Below are 25,582 nucleotides of genomic sequence, written 5' to 3' on the forward strand. Positions count from 1 at the left end.
AGCAAGAGCAATGGGAGCTGCAACCTAGTTACAATTTTATGTTTGCTCTATGGCCCTACCCATAGCTTTTCACTATCCCATGTGTTTGTTCTCTTTTTGGAAGGGTTTTTCAACATTTTCGAGTCTATTACAGTGCACACAACACTCATGGTGAGGGTGTCAATAGTTGATGAAAGCGCCGCTGTTCCATTCGCGGTGGCACCCTCACAACAGCGGCGCTTGCGGGGAGTATCGGTAGTTCGTGGAAAAGCGGACACCGCTCACGTGTTTCTCTTTCCCTGTAGCTCTTAGCTTTCTCTATGCTCTTAGTTTGACCAAAGGTATTGGTTCGACACGTTCGACTTGACTGTCAGCTACGTGCTACTGCCATGCTTCCTCAGTCGTCATGAGTGCTCCAGTTCCACTAACCATTCGGCACTCGTTCACAGCAGCGTTCAAGAGGGCAGCCATCCTTTACGCCGAAGAAACAAATCACTGTGCAGCAGAACGCAAGTTCGATGTTTCTGAATGGGTGGTGCGAGACTGGCAACTGCAGCGAGGCGAAATTTTCGCCTGTGACGGCAAGTGAGGGATTTCCCATGTGCCGAAGTTTGGACGCTTTCCGGATCTGTAGGCCAAGCTTGCGACGTGCATTGCTGAAATGTGTGATCGGTCCCTGCCAGTGAACTGCGACATGGTCATGGAACAAGCCAGGATCTTTGCCTCTTAAGGACCTGCTCCGCCATGAGTACAATGAGTGGCTGGCAGCAGAAGACCGGGAACTTACGCCAACCGACCCTGTCAAAAGAGCCTCCCTGATGGCTGCGTGTGGTTGGGTGCATTCGGCGTGGGCTGCTGTTCCACAATATGTTGTGGTGCAGTCGTTTGCCAAATGTGGAATTTCGCTAGACGACGGCGCGCTGTGGGATCGTAGCAGCGATGACGATGGCAGCACTAGTGAAGACGTGTAGTCCACTGACCATGTCAGCTACTAATAAATTTTCGTTATCGAAGGCGCCCTCTTCCTTTTCTTTTTTCCTGTCACACACGATATGGCGGGGTCGACTTGCATTCGTGTCAACTTACAATCGTGAAAATACGTATTACATGGTGCCTCCTTATGCTGGAGTCCATATAAAGTGCACCAACCATGGATATGGAAAACAAGGAAATATGAGAATTCATGCTGTTTTTTTTGTTTTTTTTGTAGGCTTAGGTAAATAATTTGTCGACTTGAGCATTGACCTCCTTCCGTATAACCAATAGAGAGCAAGGCATATAGGCTTTAGAAAGTTAGTAGCGTTGCAACTCACTAGTAAGCACCTTTACTCCCTTGCTTCATGCTTACCCGTTGATGAGGCTTGTGCAATCACCTCACTCATGGGTACCTGCTGCAAACATGAAAGTTGTGTTCGTTGGCATTTAAGTATAAATTTTCTTGGTAAAACTGGCTGGATTTCATTATACTCTGCAGAAATTAGTAGCATCAGCTCTTTGCAAGTATCAGAGTGGTTTGCCTACTGTGTTGTTTCATTGGCTACCGTGTTCTGCTGTTAAGCATGAGGCTGTTCGTTCCCAGCCATCACAGCTGCATTTTGATGGAGACAGAATGAAAAGACCATTTTTGTGCCATGCATTCGGTGCATGCTAAACTACCTTAGATGGTTGAACCCAACCTGTAGTCCCACACTACAGCATCTCTCATAGCCTATGAGTTGCATTGCGTTAAATACGATAACTATTGAGTTATACTATCGAGAATACTACTGAGTTAAATACTATAATCCAATTTTCAATTTTGAAAACAATAATGCACTTTTCATGTGATAATCTTTAAGTCTCGCATTAAGATTTATTGCTTCACGTTTACAATGAGAAAATCATTAGGGTCAATTTTATAATTACCGTATTTACTTGAATCTAAAACTTAACATGCACTTTTTTTCTGATAAAACGGATCCAAAAATTGCATGCATGTTAGAATCGAGTATGACCCCAAATCTGCATTATCATATCACCATCGGCATTTCAAAATGGCCGCTTCGTACGCGCTTCGAGCCTAGCTGCCGTAGCTTCCTCCATGTGCTGCAGTACGTGTGCTTAGGCAATGCTTCCTTCAGCTTAGGTTAGTGCACCGTCCATCTTCCCATTTTCTGTGTTTGCTCTATCAGCATGGAAGTGCTGACTGCAAAAACATGTCGAGTTCGTCACGATGCCGCAATTAAAAGAAAAGTGATCACGTGCGTGGAGACGGATGGGAATTAGGCTGCATCACGGGCATTCAGAGTTCCCGAAAGTTGCGTGCGGGACTGGCGCACACAGAAGAGGCGTTCTACACCAGTGGCTGCTACGTGCGGCACGGCTGCACGGCCCCACTGTAAGGCCCCTGTCTTTGAAAGCGATCTGCGACGGTGACAAGAGTCTGCGCATCTAGGCGCACCGTGCTGTGTTCTCATCGCTTAGTTCGCGTTAAAGCGAGAGGCCGCACGAAGGTCAATTCCCTCGTTCCTGCTACCGCACTTCCTCGCTCCAGCGTTTTGATGAAGAGTTTCCGCAGTCATTGAGTAAGACGTGTTCATGTGTGCTTGTGCATGCATGACACCATGCGTGTTGATTTAGCTATTCAGCGAACGTTTAAAAGTTTATACGGTTGATAAAACTACTATCCTTACTTTTTGTATAGCCATCTACTAATTTGCTATTGTAACCGGTGCTTCGCCTTTCGGGTGAAATTGCGACTTTATTTATCAATCGAAACTTTAGTGCATTGGGAGTAAATCTTTGTTTTTTTCCAAATGAGAGAAAGATGCATTTCTGTATGAAAGAATAAGGTGCGTGGTACTGTAAAGGACTTTTCTTTTTTCAGGTCATGGCAAACGAGTGCGTGTTACAATCGAGAGTGTTCTTTTCTTCCTTAGTTTGGTCGCGGAAAATGGGTGCGCGTTACAATCGAAGGTGCGTTAGAATCGAGTAAATATGGTACTCGTCTAATTTTTACCTTGACTCATTTTAAAATGTATTCTGCTATGGTAAAAGCAATTTCAAGGAAGTACATTACGTTACTTTTTCTGTATATAAAGGGACACTGAGACGATTTTGACGAATGTGTACAGACGAACTGAGTCTGTAGGGTATATCCTTCTCATCATTAATGTTGAATTCCAATGGCGGAGTCGGAGCAAGTTTTTCTGCTCGTTTCGGAGCAAGTTTGTTCCAATGACAGAGTGAGGGTGGGAGTAAGGTGTTCCAATGAGAGAGTCGGAGTGGATTCAGAGCGGTAGTCACTCCGTGGAGCAAAAAAAGATGCTCTGCCAATATCGGCAGAGTGGACCGGAACTCTGTGTGACGTATTTCCTTTACCACGTTTGTCTGCTTGGAGGCGCCACTGGTCATGACTCACGAGGAAGCAAAAGCTGCTACACGCTTGGCGAGATATCCATTCCGCACTTTTAAAAATACAACAGGTGAACGGCGCTGAAGAGACACTTAAGACAAGTGACCGGCGCGGCGATGCAGGGAGCAAACAGCGGAAGGAAATGACAACACGCAAGGTATCCTGGGTAACTCGGCGATAGAAGTTCCGCTTCCGCCTTGCTCCGGTGGTGCAGGTTGTGTTCCACTCGCGGATTTGGAGGCGTTGCTCTACGCCAGAGTCAAGTGCTTGCTCGCGGAGTTCGTCGGCTGCTCCGACTCCGCCATTGGAATTCAACATAAGGGACAGATTTGAGCGCTTTGCGTAAAGTATGTAATTTATTATAAGCACTTAAAAATCTGCATTGCTACCAATGACAGTGGTGCTGCTTCCCTGCTTTCTCAGCCACCTGTGCCCACGCTACATAGCGTGCGTGAGTGATGTCACTCAGGCGAGCGGTCCGATTGGCTACCCATGTTATGTCATCGGGAATGCTAGATACAAGTAACTTAATTAAGCTTATTTTACTAGCCTATGTATGCATAGTAATTTGCTTACCTTTAAAGGGGCCCTGAACCACCCCTCGGGTTTTGTGAAATGACATAGTCCGCGGGTAGCATACGCTGCTGTGAACATCTCAGCCAAGTTTTGCTGTCGTACGCGGTGCGTGGAGCTCGCAAGCGGATTGCAAAGTCACCTTTCTCTCAAACTCTCTCTTTTCAACAGAAGGCCATGTCCTTACTCTCTTCTAGATGCACTATTTGGTCATTGGGCACACTGTTTAGTCATTCCCTTAGATGGCTGCTATTGGCTGATAGCTGACATCAAGCTGTGGTAGGTTACGTGGCACAGATAGCGTGGCCGCTGCGGCGGGCCGCCACGAGTCCACTGACTAAGTGCCCTGCGGTCCGCTGAGTACAACAGTGTTTGTCTGATGTTTAGTATGTCGTAGGAACCAAAGGAGGAAGTCATGGCCTCTACGTTAACATCTAAAATGAAATTTGAACTGCGCACCACAGTGACATTTAGAAGGCCGAGCGTTGTGGGCATGCATCTGGGCGCCGTAGCCTCTGCAGTGCAAGGCATTGAAGAAGGAATGGGAGCACAGCGGAGGCAGTGTTTGTTTGCCAATAACTCCACTTCTGCTGAATGCAGTGCAGTACTTTTTGTGGCAAAGTATTTCTGAAATAGCCTATTTTCACTTCAAATGCCTTTCCCCACTTCGTGAAAAGTTGATCAAGGCTCCTTCAAAAATATCACACAAATGCAACAAATGTAGACCTTTCTTCAAATCAATGGCCCACTTTCACCTGAGCATGTGGATTGTCTGCTAAAGGTATGGCGATGGCAGCTGATAAAATGCGAAAGGGTTCTCGTAAAAATAGATGCAGTGATGTCATCTTTGGTGAGAGGAACATGACTGGTACCAGTGCTGTGTGCAGGGAGTAAGCTGCAGCAACTGCTCGCTGTAAAAGGCATGAGCGCTGCATGTCAGTGTCTTCACCAACCTCCTTGGTCAACACAGAGATCACTTGCTAACGAAAAGGTGCTTTAGTGTTAACCGCTGATTCCGCATTTGTGAGAGAGACACAAGCTTTGTGTTTAATTTGCCTCGAAAATTAACAAAAAAATATATTCTAACCAGCCGAGATACAGAAAGAATAGTGTTGCAAAGGCAACTCAATATGCCTCACAACATCTCAAAACGTCCATCAGAAAGCCGTCATGCTTAGTTGAACGTTAGTGCAGTGGTACCATTTCTGCCTCTCACTAGGATAATGTGGGTTTGATTCCCAACATCCGTGTACATTTATTTTTCTGAAATAAAAAAAAGATATTTGAGTGGAAGAAATGTTATAAATAGCCCAATTCACCACATTCACAAATCGGCAGCAACTGTAGCCTAGCTGTAGCAGCACTTGTTTTTACTGCCGATGGCTACAAAGAAAAGCCTTACGAGTGTAATACGTGGACAATTGTAAACGTACATTATAGATATTTACATGTTAGCAGGCTATATCAAGTTGAACTAATACTGCAGACAAGTTCAATAGGCGGACCCCTAGTGGGGTCCGCCTATTGCTTCATGTAGCATAAGCCAATGAACTTTGCACATCATGCCACCTCATTTCCATCCGCCGTGCAAAATTCATCGTAAAGGTTCTCTCCAACAGGGGGCAGGAATACACTCTATTCAGATTAATCAAAAGTAAACTACACTTGTGTCATGGGAATCACGTGGCCAAAGGGGTGGCACATAGCAATGAGCGCACAGTGCAAAAGCTAACGGGGAATGCCGCGGCTTTAAATGAGGGTAATGTTTAAGCCGCTTGTACCTGCTTTATTATAGCGTGCGGACACAATATTCTTTACATTCATTTTATGTGTGATAGTTTTACTGTATCGAATATAGTTTTTGTCAACTTGTAACTAACATACCACAACAGTGCATTTAGAAATAATACTGCTATTTCTTGGGGCTAAAACCTAATTTTAGTGAAGGTGCAGCTATTCTGTCATGAAAGAGCAAATCAGTTTCATTTTCTGCCTTTTGGTTCTTTTTAAACATACTGTCTATTATCTTTAATGAAGCACTGTTGTCATTCCTTATTTCTTTTGCTTTTCTTTTCCCTAGGTGGACATCTGCAATGTAGAAGGGGCCCTGGCATTCCTCGTAGGTACTCTAACTTATCGCAGCCCATCCAAAACGCTGGCCGTCGTCGAGAATGGGGGTGGCATACTTCGCAATGTGTCCAGCTATGTTGCACTACAGGAACAGCACCGACAAACCCTGCGTGTTCACAGCTGCCTGCAGATTCTCCTCAAGCAGCTCAAGTCTCCCAGCCTCACTGTGGTCAGCAATGCGTGCGGCACACTCTGGAACTTGTCTGCACACTGTGCCCAAGATCAGCGCACACTCTGGGAGATGGGTGCTGTGTCAATGCTGAGGAACCTTGTCCATTCCAAGCACAAGATGATTGCCATGGGTAGCTCGGCAGCTCTCAAGAATCTCCTGACAGCTGCAACGGAGCTGAAGCTGGCCGACTGTGATGGCTGCAACAACAACAAAGATGACAATGACAATGAGAGCCTGCCGTCACTGGCTGTTCGGAAACGCAAGGCTCTGGAGACGGAGCTTGACGCTAGCTTGTCAGAAACGTGCGACAACATCGACAGTCCCCGTGCCAGTCCCACGGGGGAGCCACGTTTCGGCTTCGACTTCCACCAGCCGGATATTATGGAACGGTTTCACACTTATCTTCCTGGGAGAATGTATCATAGCATCGGAGGCGAGAGGGACGTTCCACGGTCAGACAGCCGTGATAGCATCGGAAGCACACAGTCGGAGCCAACACACCTGAGGCCTCCACAGTCGGTGTTCTCCAGGCAGCGGCGCAGGGGCAGGCAGCTTTTGGAGCGATATGGGAGGGGTGGTGATTTTGGCAACTTGAATCTAGCACTTGTGAATCCATATTTCCCTCATCATAGCTTAGAGGAAGAAGATGCAGAAGCCTTGAATGGAAACGACTTAGAAGAGCCCCTAAATCAGACTTTAAGTGATCGGAATAGCTTAGTAAAGGGTCCCTTGTGGCGAGATCCCAGTGAGTGTGCAAAGAAAAGGCTGGATGACAGTCTTGAAGAGGATGATGAGGAGGATGTTGAAGATGGGGATGAGAACGACTTGGAAGTAGATGCCTGCAGAGACCACTCGGGTTCGGCTGGCCTGAGGCACTTGCATGGCATGAAGCCTCTGGAACGGAGTTGCCGGGAAGTTCAAGAGATCCAGAGGATCTTTGAAAGGGCACAGAGCCCGCAAACTTCACTGAGAGGCCTACATGTCCAGTGTGCTAATGACACAGTTATTTGGACTGACCTGGGTAGCTTGGAAGACATATCAGACGTAGTTATTTCATCAGTGTCAAAGCAAGAACTTGATGCTGAGGACAAAGAAGAGGATGAGTGCCTGTCCGATGAGGACCTTCTGTCTCCTCCTCTCCAAGGTGATGATGAAGATGTAAGTGTAAGGCTACTGACTTGTGGCATTCATAAGGATTTATCTTAGTACACTTGAGCCTCAATGCTATGAACTCGGGTATAATGAATCATTGGATATAAAGAAGCAATTCTCAGATGTCTCATGCTGGCATTAATTTATAACGAACATATCCTTATGATGAATGTAGGATATGATGATGGTCCACTCAAACTCACTTCAAATAAATATTCAAGTGCCAAGAAAATCCTATTGTTATAACTGATAATTGTTGTTAATAGTTTGCATGAAAAAAGCAGGGGGTACAAACATTCAAACATTTTAATTAGACAGAAAGAAGTATAGTCGAACTCACTTATAGGATTTCTGGTTTTAACAATACTCGGATGTAACAATGAGCACCTGCTGCACAATGAACTTTTGTGTGTATTCTATAGTAACATAAACTGCATGCTACAATGCTCTTATGCTGAATTGTTAGCTATAACAATTAAATCTGGCTACTGGATGTCTGCACTGATAACTAAATGGATGCGTGATCTGGGTAGGGGCGAGGTGAAGAAAAAGAAAAGAGCAGCTTCACCACACCCGCATTTGTGCCGGGCCTTCATAGCCTGTCTACCACCTATCTTCCAATCCTCCAACGTGGGCGAGAGAGTAGAAGAGAGCCAGGAGAGGAGCGCGCGAGGGTGGCGATGCAGTGTGATGAAGGCGTGCTGTGCAGGGTCCACACATCCTTGGAGATTTTGGAGGGGTGAATAGCACAAGATTTCATGTGCCGAAGCAGCTCAAATTTTATTTCTTTTTATAGAATTTTGTGCTTTCTTGTCTTTAGGCGCACACACCCAGAAGCCATATTTAATTGTTATAGCTGAGAATGCGGCATTGGAGCATTGAATAAGCGGTTTATTTTACCATATATAACACATACAAAAGGTGACGGTGCATTGACTGCTCATTGTTATATCTGATATATTGTTAAAACCAAGAGCATTGTAAGTGGGTTTGACTCTATTTTCACGTTTAGATGTGGCTTTGTTTCAATGAGGTTTGACTAGCATGTTTGGTGCATCAGTGGTGAGGTCAGAGTTAAATACAGTGGCATTACATGTGTTAAAGTTAGTGATTCTTGTAATTAAAGGGACACTAAAGGCAATTACTAAGTCAACGTGTACTGTTGAAATACCATTCCAAAAACCTTGCAGCGCTTCTCCCATGCCAAGAAAAGACTTGAATTATGAGAAAATTGCTTCTGAAGGGTCCGTATACCTTTAGCGCAATTCAAATCGCCAGTCCCCGAGCAGGGAGTGGTGACGTTACACATGCCATCACTTCCCTTTACAGCCATCGGTGAGTAAAACGGTGTCCCGACAGATGGTATTACGGTTTTCTGCGCAAAACACAAATGTACGGCCATGGAGAAACTGCGCCAAGCCAGAGCGTTGGATTCACCGCTGCAGCTGTTCTTGGTCAAGTGGCCCGGACCGTTCGAGAATACCGTGACATCACATGGATGTGGAATTCTTTGCTAGTAGTTGCAGTTTGTGTGTGTTTCGTGAGCTAGCAAAACTAGCGCAGCACTATGTGACAACAAAACTAGCGAAACGCAAAAAAGCAGGTGGCACAGAGTAGAGAAAACTAAACCTTTTGTCTGCCCGCATTGTTGGTCAGGGATAACGTCAACGAGTTCTTTTTTCTAAAGGTCAAATAGAATTGGATAAGTAACACTTTCTTTCGTCTTATAATGCAACACAATTATCTTTTTATTAGGGTTGTTTGAGTACTGGCGACAGAATGATAATGGGGAGTACCTTCAGCATCGGGCTAGTACTTGAATGTCCCAGGGTAGTCTCTAATCGTGTCCTGCATTTACTTAAATTTTTATTACTAAAGCTCTGTTTGTGATAATCTTGACGCCTTAGACATTCTCAAGCGCTAATCTAGCACCTTAGCTTGTCTTAATATTCGTCTTTATTGTTCCTTTAAGTGAGTGAATTTGACAGACCTTCAGGTTTGGCCCACTTGTAGCCCATACACACTCTTATAATGAACACTATACATCATTTTCTCAAACATGCAGGGTATCTTTGCACTCTTGCATACTGCCTACGCTTGTGGTATCATTTATTACTCCTCTGCATTTTCACACTTGCTGCCCTTCATGTCCTGTGTTCAGGAGGCAGCCGAGGCAGATCACAGTGATGCTGCTCACACTGGTGGACCTCTTGGCCAGCAGACAAGTTTCACAGTCGGTGGCTCAAGCAAGGGCAGTGGGATTCCCATCATGGCCAACTTCTCCAGACCTCTCAGAAAGGACGCAACAGTCACTACTTGGGCTTCACGGCCTTCAAGTATCCCACAGAGGTCCACGTTGGGCCAGCCTAGTGCTGTGAATGAAGGACCAGATCAACATTCCAGGACCGGAGCACAATCCTCAGACTTAATGGACACCACACCAGGCACTCCCGACACACACGAGCAGGCTTGTTCAGACTTAGGCACCACAGCAGTGTCGCATGCACCAACTAGTGGGGAAGCAGGAGAACACCCAGGGGTAGTGCCATCATCGCACATGTTTTGTCAGCAACAGCAGCAAACTGTGGCACCTATGGTTAGCAGAAAGCCACCTGGCCACTGCTGTAGCTTCGCCCACTCTACACCGGCACCGTCCCTGCATGAGTACATTTACGGTAAGAAGAGAGGCGGTGCCAAACCACCAGTGGCCGTGAAGCCACTGCAGTTGCAGCAACAGAGTGTGCCACGTCCGGAGCAGTTGGAGCATTCTCAAGCTGACGTAGAGCAACCACTTGTGCCAGAAAGCGGTTCCATTGCATCGGTTACCAAAATACCACAGTCAGGTAAGCAAATGGAGGGCCACAGTTATTGATGGTTTTAAAGGAGGGTGACAAAAATTTTAAAACATTTTTTTAACACCTTGGAGTGTTTGCAATGCTGCAAACATTGTGGATGAGAGAGATGAAAAGGGTCCATCTTAAAAAGTTGTTCACTGGTGAGTTTTGAACTTCTGGCAGTGATGAAAAAAATAAATAACATAATATATTTGCTTGATTGTAAGGCACACTGGAGTTTTCATAGCCAGAAATGAAAAGTGCAGTGCTCTCCAATGTAACACTCTGATTATCTTACTTTAAGAAATAATAAAGCAATCCTCTTGATATTCCACTCGCCAATTTTTCATGCTGAGAGAGAGAGAGAGATAGAGGTATGGCAGTCTATTTTGACATAAAAAAATAAAATTAATTGTATCCAGGCTTGAGTGGACTGGTCATCACTTACAGTCACTGCCGGTTGCTTCCTTATCACTAATAGATCCAGAACACCCAGTTTTTGTTGCTGTCTATGGCATTTGAGATACTGCATTTCTTAAATGTCTTAGACTGTGGCAGACTGGGTACAAAGCTGCCAGTGCTCCTCAAGTCCTGACCTCAAGTCCTCAAGTCCATCCTGACCCAGTCAGGATGGCCAAATGTCCCGACTTTTTTTTTTGTCATACTGAATAACGAACCACATTTGCCATTTCTATGTCAGAAACGTAAGGGCAGTTTCGTTTTTGTATTGGTTCTAGTTCTGTTGTAGGCCTTAACTGTTCATAGTACCTCTATCTATTGGCAGCAGTGCTAGCCAGGCAACTACTGCGCATTTCTTGTAAATCGCGACGCGGTATGAAAAAAAAATTTTGCAACTTTGTTGAATGTACAGAGTGGTGGTTCATGGAATCGACGCAGTCAGTCATCGCCAGCTCCCCCCCCCCCCCCCCCCTGCACCCACGCATGTCCCAACTTCGTACACTCAAGAATTGGCAACCCTATTCCCTCCTGGTGCACTTTACGAAATGTAGCGAGGATGGTAGATGGTATTGTCCCCTTATTGTTATGAAAAAAATGCTAGTATCCTTAAACCTTTCATCATCAATGGTGTACCAGTTTGTTTCTGACTGGTCATGTTCTTTTTGACATTCCTTTTGTCAGATAAGTATGTGAAGACCACATCAAGAGAGCAATTGCCATTATGTGTATCATTTTTTCATTTCTGTACAACCAACAATAAGCCATTTTATAACATTCATGTTCATTTTATAATATTCGAGAAAAAAACTCAACACTGGGGTGGCGTCAATGCCAAAAAAAACGTGAACCTGAAAGGGTTAATGACCTGAAGAGTATGAGACAGGCTGTTGCCTTTAAGCCACCTTTGAACACTAAGGCACTCCATTACACCTGTGCACCCCAGCCACATATGTGAACAGCTTATTTATGTGGCCGTTGTGAGGGGACATTTATTTGTTACATTGTGATGAAAATGATTTACTTCCATAACATGTATCAAAGGGTCTGCAAAGACGAGGGTTAATCTGGATGGGTAACTTACACTTATTTGGAATACCAGCAATGTGTATTATCTATAGTGGAGTCTTGGTAAGGCAGAAAAGAAGCAACAACAAAAGACAGGCTTGATCTTCACGTGTTGGCTTCTTGATCATAATGCAAGAGATTTGGACAGCGTCTTCTCAGGAATTGTTCATATAATCCATCTGTAAACAATATAAGTACTTTAGTGCATTCTAAATGAACCATAGACTCAAGTTAGAGATATTTAACAACTTTTACTGAACATGAAGTTCACAGACGATTACGATACTCCTTAAGGCGAAATTTTAGCGCAGCACTATGCCTGTTTTCATTTCGCGATATATTGGCTGGTATGGACAGCCTGTCTCGTGCATTACATTGCAACCGAGTGAAGTATGGTGCGACTGCCTTGCTAATCAGAAGACAACTAGAGGCAGTGTGTGGGTGATGTGTGAGTGCCATTCACAGCAGCTGCCGCAGACAGACCTCTGCTCATGCAGCGATTTGTTTTCATATATGCTGTCAGTGGACATGCTCACCGCATGCCAATTGGTGAACAGACGATGTCGCGCTAGTCTGGCGCCATCTCATAGCAGTTGTTGCTGCAGAGCCAGTCTTACGCAGCACTACACTTTTCATCTCATGCTTTCACCATACCCTCCTCCTCCACTTTCCTCCTCGTGCTCTCCTTGCTGTCACTGTCTTTCATCCCCTGCTGCTCTCTCTGTGTTCGCTGTGCTCATTTGCTCGGTTGTGCCGAGGGCCGCCGCTAAGGGACGCCAATGTGAAACGCAGGAATGTCCGCCTGAGAGCTGTGCTCTAAGTTATTCCGAACAAGTGTTGGCTACAAAATTCTTGACATCACACTAACGTGTCAGGGGTTGAAGATTGGGGGAATTGGTAACATTGCATCTTGAATATGTTCACAGTGCACAAATACTGGTCAATATAATCCATCTGTAAACGAAATAAGTATTTTAGTTAATTCTAAACATAGTATAGACTCAAGCTAGTGACTTTTAAAAACGCTTACCAAACAAAAATGCTCTAAACATATTGGAACATATTGGGGAACATATTAAAGATGCAATGTGTCTGTTTTGCAGTTTGGGCATGAAATTCAAAGAAGTAAAATGTGCCCTTCATTTTCGCTGCTTATAATCAGCAGTTTATAATCTTATAATTGCCCTAAATGAATGCAGGTTGAGCCTTGAGAGAGCACTCCAACAGTGGAAATTAACTTATTGCTGCTCTTTAGTGTCCCTTTCAAAGCACTTGCGTAGCATCAGATTAATTTGCCAAGATGCATTTGTTGTCGCTGTCACTCTCACTCATGGGTTTGACAAGTTATAAACTTTTGTTTCAGGGAGACCTAGCCTTGTTGCAGCACCGAAGATCTTTCGGACAAATGCGAACCCTCCTGTGCTGCCTCAGGCTTTCACAGGCACGACAGGAAACTCCCAGGATACATCTGACAGTATGTGTCACTCTGAACCGGGACCTTCAACATCAGGGACTTCAATGGCAGACGAACCTGCCATGTCCTTCAGGGAAAAAATTGAGAGGTTCAACCAGGCCCCCAAAGACCCCTCTTGCATCCGCCAGAGGCATTTTGGTTATCAAAACAAGACGAAAAAGACTGAATGCAACCTTGGTATGGCAAACTCTCGCACTCAGAACGACAGAAACATTCCCGAAGAGAAAGGCAAGAAGGATGAGAGAGCTCAGGAAAAGTTTCGGCCTGAACCTGCTAAGTTGGATAACGACTTGGAGTTGCCGAGTTCTGCAGAATCGGGGTCCACAAGCCTTCTGGCATCGTCCAGCACAAGCTCATCAACATTGAAGGCTCCTCCATCAGCACAGCATATTAATCTTGGCACGAGCAGAGTGGTGGCTAGGCTTTTTGATGAGGAAGTGCCGGCTATAACACTCAACGCTGGTAACGCAGCCCTTGAGGCTCGCTCGGTGAGACCCGACGTTGACGACGAAATGATGCAAAGTACAACGAGTTTGATGTCCGATCTGGAAGGCGCAAAGCCACCTTCTGTCATGGGGGACCTGCTATCCATGAGTATGACGAGCAGCGGTCTTTCTGAAGATGTCTCATCTAATGGCAAGGGTGGGAAGGCACCGAAGCGTGGTCGTGTGCCGGAGACGGTGCGGCGCGCCCTGGGAGCATCGATGGAGTCACCTTTCAGTGACTGTGACCTCCTAGATTACGTTGGACCACCTTCCGCCATGGGTTCAATCGAGAACCTTAGCATTCGCAGCAGAAGTGGCCAGTCCGACGATCTGAACAACGTCAACCCACCTTCCACGATGGATGATCTCTCGATGAGTGGCAGCTGCATGAGCCTTAACAGTATACCCAGTGATGATGAAGCAAACAGTCAGTCCAGTCCACTCGTGCCTGAGCCCAGCCCACGAAGGATGTCTAAGCGTGGCAGTGACATGTCAGATCGACTCAATGCAGCAGCCAACATGGCGCAAGTGTACTCCCGTGAGCTCAACTCACTCGTAAATGGCAGCATGAAAAGCAGCAGTGGCACTTCAGAGATGCTTGAGCATGTGCAACCTCCCTCCGTCTACCAGGATATGAACGAGGTGACGTTCGAGGACATGACAGAAATGTGCTCGGATGGCTTTGCATCTGACGTCGAATTTGATGACGAGCTGATGCATGACGACGATGTCCCGCTGACATCGACAACTGAGACACTGCGGCCTCCAGCTGTCGCCTCGTTGCAGAAGGAAGAGCAGTTTGGAGACAGCACGGAAAACTTGGCCAGCACATCAGCAGACATAGAACCCTTAGAATCTGATGAACACTTTTCGTCGCCGGCCCATCATAGTTCTTCCTTAAGTCACGGCAGCCCGTCAAGAAGAATCGACTGCCCAAGTATTGATGTCGATCGACCTTCATTGCTTGGGATGCCGGTGAAGCAAGCTAGGGAAAGGTTCTACGACGTCTTTTGCCATAGGAAAGGCGACGACACCATTGATGACGAAACCTTCTCACTGATATCGAATAATTCTGACCAGGAGAACATAGAGGATGCCACCCAGCCGGAGTTGCAGGAGAAGGCAGAATCCACATTAAGGGCTCCCACATCTAGAGGGCCGCGAATTGTGAAGCCAATAAACAGGGAGACAATACGGCAACTGCAGGACAAGAAAGAACAGGAGAGAGCCGGGTCGTCTCCACCAGTTGTGCGCAGGCGAGAATCACTGCCTTCCAAGGTTGGTGCCAAACGTACCAGTTCGCCAAAGCAGTCCACGTCTTCAAACCCTTCCCCTATCAAGCACACGAAAGCTTCAGCGCTCAGAGCTTCACAAAATCAGAGGTCCTCGTCCGAAGGATCGCGACAAGCGAAAAGTACATCTCCACAGCGGTTTGTGCGTACAGCTCCCAGCTCACCGGGTAAAACATTGAGTGAAAGGCCAGGACTTCGAGCGCCGAGAGTACAGACAAGGACCACTACCACAAGTGCAACAAGTTCACAGGTTCACAGGCCTACTGGACGGCCAAAGAGCTTGGAACAAGACGTTAAGACAACAGTGGCATCTGACTCTCCAGAGCCTTCACAGGTACCTCCACCACTGGTTAGGCAGGGCACTTTTACCAAGGAGTCTCCCACCGATCCCACCGCATCAGTCACAGCAGGGCCAGATCCGAAACCATGCAAATCAATGGCACAGGACGTGGGTTCTGCTGGTAGCGGCCGATCAAGCACTCACAGCAGCCCTCAGCACTCCTCACGAAGACCGGCAAAGAGCGCATCCGCGCCGAGTGTTCCGGCAAACAGCAGCCGTTCATCTTCGAGTGGCGGCGCGGTGCAGAAGAGGAGGACGATCCCACTGTCACCGAGCTCACATAGCCTTGGCTGTGACGAAAAAAAGGGGCCTTACGTGCGAAGTCTCAGCAGCGGGGGCTTTCTGGCTGCCAGTGCACAGGTTCAGAAATCTGGAAGCGCTGCCAGTCTGACTTCGCAGTCGAGCTCTGGCAGTGTTGTGTTGCCCCGTGGCAGGGCACCGGCTCCACCCAGGAAGGACACTGTTCCAGGCAAGCTCTCATCTCTGTGGAAGCGCAAAGGCTCCTCTCCGCCAGCTAGCACTGTGGCTGTGAATTCTGCAAAGCCTAGCATCAGAGCAGCGGCTAAATCTGAAAGGTAATGCATGAGTATCCACGAAGTCATATTATGTGTGAAATTACGTTGTACTTCAAATTTTAGATTAGTATTCATATTATTGGTTCTGCATCTTACAGATGCCAATATCATTAATGCCTATGATCAGGACAGCTATAAGTTTATTCTCTTGACATTTCTTTTGAAATGTTTCTAATGTATCTTGTTCAGAGTGGTAATTAAGTTTGGGAATGAAAACGCCGAGAGATTCTCAATTTGTCAATTTAGTTATTTCATACTGATCAGATCCATTTTATTCTTGGATGATACAGTGGTGGTAGGGAAAAACGATATGCACTTTACAGGCAATTACAATGGAGGTCTCTTATTTTTTTTTTGCTGTCATGTGATCAGACATCAGAAGTTTACACATCTGTTTCAGCTGCAAGACCACAGGACGAGGGGAGCTGAACGGTCCTTCTGTCACCAACAAACACCAACAACAGCCCATGATCTGCAGGAGTTCTACTTATGAGAAGCTTACGGATGTTGGTGTTGATGCAGATGGCGACCAGGAGTCTTCTTCAAAAGCTCGCTTGAAGACGCCAAACTGCACACAGCAACAGCAACAGAACCTCCACCGGTCCTCCGTGCCTCCGGCGCAGCCCGCGAAGGCCGTCCGACCGACCAATTTCTGGAAGAAGTTGGCCGAGCCATCCTCGTCACTGGCTTCATCATCGCAGTCTTCCATGAAGACAGTTACAAGCTTTGCTGCAAGCACTAAGCGTGTGTTTGGCGCCAACCGGAAGATCTCGGATGCCTCATCAAGTCCCGTGGTCTCTCCTTCCTTGCTGCCTTCTGGTAAGGAGAGTTGCAGACCCACGGTCCTTGCCCTCAGGCTTAACAGCCCCATAGCACCAGCATCTCCTCTGCAGCAGCAACTGCATCCTCCCTTGCTTCACAGTCCAATGAGTCAGCCGGGCGCCACAGCTTTGTCGCCCACTGCTGACTCCAAGGGCTCATCGCCGGCGTCAGCCGTGGTGTCGCCATTCAACTACAAGCCCAGGACGCCCACCACACCCGGAGGCACACGCTCCCTAATCCCAGCTCCCGTCAAACTGGCTGGCACCCCACGGTGTTCCGGTGAACAGGAGCTGCAGGTCAAGTAGGCGTTGTGCTGTCCTCAAGCAGATCACGGACAGGTGTTGCATCAATGAAGCATTGAGGGCTGAAGTGCGCTGAAAGTGTGCGTCATAGGCATTTGTTTGCTTGTGCATGAATGGTGTACTTGTGGAGGATGTTTATTTGAATCATGTGGTCACATGGGGAATCCCTTAAGAAATGCTTGCTTGAGAGCGACTTTGTCGCGAATGGCTTTGTTTATGTGATGCTTCGCCACCTTTTCTCAGCGGTTCGGAAAGACCCAGTGGATAATGTAAATCTGTTTCTCCCAACTTTTCTTAGGATATGAGTAAAAGACGTGCCAACCCTTCTTTATTCTTTTGCAACTTTGCACCACGCTGAAATTCTCAGATTACAACACAAACCTAAATATGTTAAAATCAACGCTTATATTTCCTTAATTACTTCCATAACTTTTAGACTTATATTGTTCAGGCTGCTCAGTGTGGCGGGTGTTGTGTGCTATGCACAGTGAGGTCATTATAGTTGCTGTCTATGTTTATGATATCTTTTGCTAACAGATCATACATGCTTATTTGTTGGCCACTTGAGATCTTTGCGTCGAAAGGAATGGTACGTCAAACTCTCGCTGCAGAGTACATTGTGTTAGAAGAGATAGAAAAAGAAATTGTGATCGAAAGGTTTCAACGTTTTGCCAGAGTGACCACCAGACACTTTGATGCATTCTATAAGAGGTGAACTGTGCACAGCAGAATGGAAACACTGTTACTTTCGGTCAAGGTCATGTTTGAATGCCACCAGCGACGCCAATGAGGAGAGGGAATGAAATATACTTGTCCATTCAACATGGTCTGTACTTTAATTTCGTGTACTATGAGCAGATGTGAAACCGAATGTGTATTCGTTCCATCCTTCTAAGCAATTAGTTGACCGTCTATAATAGTTAGCTGAGCGATCACATGTTTGTCAAATTTTCTAGATCAACCGCCCAAGTAAACAAATACAAACTGGTATAGCACTGAAGGCACATAACAGTTCATTGGGTTGGAAGACCGCCAAACTACTCATAACTCTCAGAGACAACCATTCAGTTAATGAAATGCAACTTCGCCACGTGGTGGATGACAATTAAACTTTACGGAGCATTGCTAGGACGCCTAAAATGCATATGTGCAGTTTGTTTATGCTCCTGTCAACAATGGAATCGGAAGACTTGTTGCTTCTGAAAACTGTTCTGCTCACCATGCCGTGTTCGTGCACACGCCACAGGTCACACATGTTTATTAATTTCTTGTCCTTCACTGCCAGTATGGCTGACTGCCTTCTTGACCATCCGGAGCAATCCACTACTGTGGTCATCGCTGGTATACAGTCTTGGCAGAAACTTTTCAAGCCAGTAATCGCTTGACGACTGTGCGTTAGAAAAGAAAATACAAAATAAAATAAGAAAGAAAGAAAGAGAAAAGTTAACATTTGTCCCATAACACGCATGCTTGCATCCATATAGTCATATGGATTTGTTGGATGTTGTGGTGCTTCTGGGCCAAAATTAACTCAAGGCACTCTGCTACGGTGGCTAACATATGTTACCAGGATGGGTGTGATGGGGTATGTTTATGAATTTTCACAGACTGAAGCTGCGAGTGACTTGCGTTGAACTTCTGTTGCTTCAAAGCTTTATATATTGAGAAAAAAACCTCTTGCTTCTGAAACCTCGGAACAACAGGAATATTATGTGAGCCCTGCCGCAGGGTGTGTGCTTGTTCAAAGGCTTCAACATTTGTTGGCAATGGCTGCATCGAACGTGACTTTATTGTGGTGAGCACAACCGTTCCCAGTATCGCCTCGCTTCAAGCATACTAATGTCGGGGGATTAATTCAACGTTAATTAGTCAAGCGAACTAGGGTAAACACGGCCCAACGAGTTATTTAAAGGGCAGGTGTAAGTGGCGAGTCATCATCACGAAAGCTTTCAGCTAATGTTATATGTAATTACTGTTTCCCTGTTACTTTGATACCGAGGCACAGTAGCGCAAACAAACAATTGGTGGTACCATCTTGTGATGCTTTGTGGAACCAAAATATGTCAGAAACTTGCAGCACTTTTATTTCCTAGAAATGTTCAGAAATGGCTTAGATCGCTGCCGAATCCATACATGCCAGCAGGTGAGCACAACATGGGCACATATTGCAGCAAGAGGTTTGCGCACTTTGGTTGAAGAAAGCCTCGCAAGATGTAGCGGTTCCTAGTGCCGTTTTGGTATCATGGTAAATCATTAGTGGTAACATGTGCTTGAGCAAAGGAGTGATTTTCTGTTCCTTCCAGGAAAAATGCACTGTCCTCTATCTGGTACCAGATTTAAACACGCAACAGTGTCCTGCCACTGTTTAATGTTTTATTGCAAAGCAGTAAAAACAGGAATTTGTTGTTTCCCGTTCATTTTTACGGCATTATGTTTACTTGGAGACGTCTGCTGTAGATATCACCGAGATAATCTTTACACAGAGGTATTTATTAGGGGTGTTGTATGTGAATCAGCCACTTCTGCATTTCTTACATCCTCATTTTTGCAGTGTTTTTTATGAGTATGTACCATGTGTCTTGTCGTAGCAGCTATATATGTGTACCATTGTTATGCGATCATTAATTGTGCATTTATTTAACATTGTGAGGTTTTATTCTCTCAAGCACCTTATGTAACAATATTTGTGGTCCCTGTAAAGTAACGGCTACACTTGGTACTGACTTTCTGTTGATACAAAGTGGGCACTTGATGTTCTGCTAGGATTTTAAACAAAACTTTTGGAATCTAGTCAATGCACTACGAGCTTTTGTGCAGCCATGTAACCTTGTGGAGCAGTCTGTATCGATGGACGCATTAATTTAGTTTGACGCGTTTAGAGATGTCTTCGTCTCACATCTGTGCCATTTTTGTTTTCGTGCATTGTGCGCTTGACCACTTTTTCATGCTTGCTATTAGATTGTTGCTGCAGCTTTGTCCGTTAACAGTGCTTTATCCCATGTAAGAGCTCATTTCTGCTCGTAACTATATAGTCCGAAATTTTAATCGTCTGTATACATACAACTTACTTGCTGTTGTCATGTGCACAACATTCAGTCGTGTAGTTTTACTACATCCATGGATAAGAAGTTTGAGCGTAGCATATAACGTAATGAAGTGTACAGACGCAGCTCCTAGTATACCTTGATGCCAAACTTTTGTAAGACAAATAGGCAAAGTGTTTTGCTAGGTTTTACACATATTTGATATGGTGTCTTCTTATCTGCTTCATTGTTATGACATCCCTATTTTTTGTTTCTTTGCTTTTATTTGTTCAAGTACTGCAGTTGCTGTATGCTGTGTACAGACTATTGCAGTGCTTTGTCGGTAAACATGACAGTTCACTCGTGAGCTGTACATTTTCGCATGTTGTACGAGTGCTAATGCACTGTAGTTTGTACATACTGTACAAATAGACGGACCGTTTTGCTTTCAACTATAGATATGAATACTAATCATTCTTGCATGTGCATTGCGGTGCGTTCCTGTGTTACTTTCCCCTTACTTCTGGCGTTAGAGATGTTTCTTGCGCACTGAATATTACGTTCAGTGTATCCCTCTTTCGGGAATGCCGCCTGCTCATGTTACAACAAAGGGGTTGTCTTGCTAAAACGGCACAATGCGTCAGTCATATTTGCACATTACATTGAGAAAGTGTGTGTGAGTGGAGTACAAATGAAGGTTATGAAGTTATCCAAACATAAAATAAAAGAAACCCCAGTCATCAAAACTTGTCTCGTTTCTGTGCATACTCCACTAATGTTGAATGTTGTCACAGCACACACATACTTAGGAAAGGAACAGGCAGTATGATAGAGCACTGGAGGCGTTGCCAGCGCTCTTTCACTCTGCCTCTCCCCTTCTTGAAATATGTGTGCGCTGTGAACACATTCAAGATGCCACGTCACCAATTCTCCCTATTTTCAACACTTGCCTACTGATGTGCAGCGGAGATGCTGCCAGATGTTCTGGAAAAAAATATAAGAAATTAAAATACGAAGCCTGCTGTTGACGCTTTCGGTACTTGCCCTTTTCATCGTGGTATTCGCTTGAGCAGCAAACGCACTACGCGCGCCGTACATGCTGTACGCATAGCCTTTGCACCTCCAAGAAACTGCCCGCTGGAATAGCTGGTGACGTTCTCCGAATTGTCACTGCTCTCATTTCGGCAGACAAAGTAAAGCGTTAATTACCGGAGGCAGTGCCGCGGAATGCATTCTGGAGCTCGCCTTAGCGGTACCGACACTCGGAATAACGCTTAAAAAACGAAAGTACGCAGTGTGCCGACGAAGGGAACGCCATATTTTGCCGCCGGTATGCACTGACGCTATCGCTGTGGCCATAATGTTGGGGAACGTGGTATTCTAGTGCACCCTAACATGGTGGAATACCTCTGTGGAAGCCGTGAGCAGAACGGTATGACGTCACACTAATCTGCGCTCAAGCAGGCCAGAATACTTTTCACGAAGTGTTACTTGAGTAGCTACACGTCAACTTACTCATTTACTAAGTCTGTCAACATCCCCCCCACACACACATACCCGCCCGCCTTCGAACAAATACCGCCAGCAAAACGTGAAACACTAACACTATCGCAGCTTGGGTGCAGCATTCCCAAGCGCTTTTTCTACCAGCAATTCGAAGCCTGCAAGTTCGCTGAAAGAGGCGGCATTGCGCGCCCGCTGCAAGAACCGCGCATGTCCGTGCCCTTCATCTCTTCATTTGGCCAAGGTGTGTGTGCCTGACCAGGACTACGATGGCAGTATGCTTGGTATGCATCCGGTACCTTGCTGGGGTTCTTCATTGGCTTATGCCGCGTAGGTGTAGACGTGTACGTGACACACATACCCTGTCCTGCTGCACTGACGCTGCTCCGGTTCCCCATTGCCCTTTTGGAACAGCGTAGCTGCAGGTGAGAGCTATACGTCACTATATACCAGTGAAACTATTGTAGATTTTGGTGTTTACGGAAGCACCCTTATATACTGATGCATTTTTATACGCCAGTCGTATGCTCGCTTGTCCTACCGAATCGATTCGAAGGAGTGCGCCTGTATGCTACCAAATGGTCGCAGGCGTCGCAGCGCTGCGATCGATGTGCCAGACATCGTGGCACTGCAGGACGCTAGAAAAGTGGGCCAGTTGGCGGACGTTCACGGTAAATACCTCAAATTGAACAGACAAACAAACAAGCTTGGGTCGAAGAAGGACGCTGCTTATCTGTTCGAGGCACTCGCCAAGAAGATCGGAGGTATGTAAGAAAGGTATAGATCTAGAACTGAAATGATTAACAGTTGTCAAACCAAGGGATGTCGTCTGGAGCCAACATTATCGAAACGTTGGCTCGAGAGACATCCCTTGTTCGGCCACTGTTGTATCTAACTCTCGTTGCCGGAACGATAGAAATAGATTAATTTGATCACAGTTTTTCAACACGTTTTTAAACATTTCAGTTGGAGTTGTTATGCTAGCAACGCCAGGAAACGTCTGAAATGACGGCTGAACTTTAAATGTACTGGTTAGATTTGACTATTTTTGGCAGATTGGGGAGTCTGGAAAAATATAACCTCGACTGGAGGTATCGTCGAAACTACCCTACAGTGCTTCTATAGCGCCTCCGCAATAAACAATGCAAAATTTGCGTTTTGGTCGACTCGGCCACTTAATTTTTGAATGACGGCATCATCAGTTGACACAGAAGCTTCTGTCGGGCTGTCTAATTGAAAGCTGTCGTGCTGTCGGGAGTCTAATATTCCACCACGAAATTGAATGTTCGAACGCGGCGGAAATATTGAATTGAAGGACTTCGCATCGCTGCAACGTGGGAGGACGCCACACACAACCTGTGTTATGTGACAAGGCACTGTCGAATTACGCCATTCTTGTCGAATTTAACCATATCGGCTGAGGCACGTTGGCCGGCTAGTTGGTTGGGGTTCATGATAACAGTGCAGCGTGACATTGGACGAGGACAGGGAGAATCTCGACATACACACACACAGCGCTAACTTACCAGGCGATCGAAAATAAAGAAGAATGTCAACATTGAGAAGCACACACCAAGGAACCAATACGTGTTAAAAACAGCCTAATCGCAACTTGCTTTCACTTTTTCACGGCTATCTCAATAACTAAAACCGCACCTCTTTTTTCGATAACGCCGCCGAAGTCATGCTCACACCTTTCTAGATTTTTTTTACAGCGAAGCTGTTTATTCGGCTCCTGTGCCATCTTTGTCGGACGTCGCTAAAAGGGGGCCACGTGACCCAGCAGGAGAGAGAAAGTTCAACAGAGGGGAAAGTGTTTGGAGTGATCCCCTTTCCCCCGTATAAGATAGCATCATCACAGGGGGAAAGGGGTCACACCAAACTCTTTCCCCCTGCGGTGATGCTATCTTATATGCGAATCTTATACGGTTGTCACACGGTGCATTTTTGGCGATTGAGCCATATCGGCATCGAATTTATCGATGATTGATTCCAACCTGCAGCGAAAGAAACAAATGTTATGCTGGCGGTTTGCGGTCAACGAACAGTGCCCAGCGATTGAAACGCGATACTAGGAGCGCGTGGCTGCAGGCACTTTTCGCTGGCGCAAGAAGTGCTGGCAGCTACGTCAATCGTCAAACCAATCCAACCAATCGTCTAAACGATCCCGCATCTCCAGTGGTGGGCCTTGCGGCCAATATACAGAGCTGTGGATTAGTGGTTCCGCACATTCCATCCCACCTACATTTGGCTCATGAACTGGCTCGTTGGCGTAGGGCCTGCCTCACGCGGGGGGAAAAAAAATTGGGCGAACCGCAATAATAAAAAAAGGCACTCTCAAAGCATGCTCACCAGGCGAAGCAAGCAAAACCGAATGAGGTGAAAGAATGGCGGAACAAAAGATTTACAATATAGTATGTTTGCGAAGTTTGACTTGCATGGTGTAACACTCGGTGTACTTACACAGCTTCGCTGTTCGACCATCTTCACGGAATAGAAGGGGCGGTGATTTTTTTTTCAATTTCGTATAAGGCTCAAGAATTTCTCTCGTCATTCCGCATTGTGCCCAATTCAAAACAGTAGTTCTTGCAAAGACCGGGACGCCGCCGCACTCCCAGCAATGCATATCTCTAGATAGCCAAAAATAACTTTTGTGGCATTATAATGATGCTCTTTTAGCCTAAGATGAATAAAGCGGCCTGTCTGACCGACATACGCACGTCCACTACTCCGGCCCTTCCCGCTATCATTTTCAGAATTTGCGGGATATGTGTGTAAGCTACGACCGCCACCTTCTTTCGCCTGACAGTGCTATTGGCGACATTCTAATCGGCCCTTCACTTTTTACTCATACCCTCCGTTACCGAGGTTACTCGCAAGGAATAGCCGGAATTGACCAGACGCTTAACCTGATCACGTGACCACAAGCTTAAAAACAAGTTTGTGGGGCTAAATCGGTCAGACAGGCCAAAAAGCAAATGCCACAAAAGTTATTTTACAGAGAAGCTGTACATAGCTAGCCGATTCGACCACCGTCCGTCTGTCGGTCGCGCCTGTGTGCCGAAAACTTCCACGGCAAAACCCCACGCACATGCGCGAAAAAAAAAAAGAAATGAGAGGCGCGCGATTAGCCAACAAGGCCTGTTCACTCCAATCCACGACATCACGCTACCTGGCCCGAAATTTCCGTTGACAAGGCTGGCGTGATGAAAGCGGTGACGTTAAAATCACTGTTGCCTACTGGGGAGCATCCACATTAGATTATATGGCAGTCGGGCCAGGTAACATGACGTCATGGATTGGAACGAAAAGGCCTTGTGCTATCTATGTTGCATTAGCTGCGCCAGTAGTGACATCATTGCTCTCTGTAGCAGCCGAGCGCGCGTGCAGTTTCTCTCCGATTCCGAAATGGGTAGGCCACGCGTCGTACGTTCTCCCTAGAAGCATGCAGCTTTCGATCAACAATGCCGCGAGCAGAATCGGGAACGAGCTCGTCTACGCTGTGCCGATGCTGCATCCTGGGCACAAGAACAAGCTCGTGCAGCTGAGCGCAAGCTGCAACTGCTGCTGTTACGATCGGCCTGCAGGGGTACTGAACTGCAAACCTTTCACGGCCCGCTTCAGTTGATTCGATCGACCTGTGGTGTTAGCGATCTTCGGAGAAGCGACCTTCGAACCTCTCCTGGCCCGCTGCGACGACTCGCTTTGTAAAGCAGACAGTGCGCCTCATGCGAAGAGCCGGCGGCGCCAGCGAGTCTAGCCACCTCCGGCGGACCGAGTATTGTTAGTTGATTCGCTGTCGCCTTCACGGTCTATTTGGAGCAAGAGAACTCCTGGAACAGGGTGCTTTGCGGTGCTTTCTCACGGGCCCCAGAAGTCGTCACAGTCAATCACAGACAGACCCGGCGGCTAGCTGCGGATTCAGCTCTGGGATCAAGAGGCGCCTGCTTGGGTCAAGCGTATCAAACCCTGTCTACGCCGACCCACTCCTCTCGGTGTGTTCAGTGA

The 25,582-nt window shown here is 46.3% G+C and overlaps 1 protein-coding gene and 2 long non-coding RNA genes across 5 annotated transcripts in view; 2 read left to right on the forward strand and 1 right to left on the reverse strand.

The window, feature by feature from the left end:
• Positions 1-20,451, forward strand: part of LOC139059365 (mucin-4-like) — a 140,795-nt gene extending 120,344 nt beyond the window's left edge. For both annotated transcript variants that reach the window (XM_070537668.1, XM_070537669.1), the window contains 4 exons: positions 6,027-7,406; positions 9,562-10,243; positions 13,122-15,924; positions 16,325-20,451. In XM_070537668.1, the coding sequence (XP_070393769.1) occupies positions 6,027-7,406; positions 9,562-10,243; positions 13,122-15,924; positions 16,325-17,051 (5,592 nt within the window). In that variant the 3' untranslated portion in view covers positions 17,052-20,451. The remainder of the gene's footprint in view (positions 1-6,026; positions 7,407-9,561; positions 10,244-13,121; positions 15,925-16,324) is intronic.
• Positions 9,918-23,364, reverse strand: LOC139059372 (uncharacterized). 2 transcript variants are annotated; one of them, XR_011514115.1, is made up of 3 exons: positions 23,231-23,364; positions 11,775-11,937; positions 9,918-10,056 (listed from the first exon to the last, which is right to left on the reverse strand). It is a non-coding gene; the product is annotated as an uncharacterized lncRNA (long non-coding RNA). The 2 variants fall into 2 exon arrangements; XR_011514114.1 differs by lacking the exon at positions 23,231-23,364 and adding an exon at positions 21,116-21,269.
• The window catches only part of LOC139059371 (uncharacterized), an 87,848-nt gene continuing 83,927 nt past the window's right edge, over positions 21,662-25,582 (forward strand). Inside the window, exon 1 of the long non-coding RNA XR_011514113.1 lies at positions 21,662-21,999. This is a non-coding gene — a long non-coding RNA (uncharacterized lncRNA). The remainder of the gene's footprint in view (positions 22,000-25,582) is intronic.

This window comes from Dermacentor albipictus, chromosome 4 (assembly GCF_038994185.2).
Source record: "Dermacentor albipictus isolate Rhodes 1998 colony chromosome 4, USDA_Dalb.pri_finalv2, whole genome shotgun sequence".
Classification (NCBI taxonomy): domain Eukaryota; kingdom Metazoa; phylum Arthropoda; class Arachnida; order Ixodida; family Ixodidae; genus Dermacentor; species Dermacentor albipictus.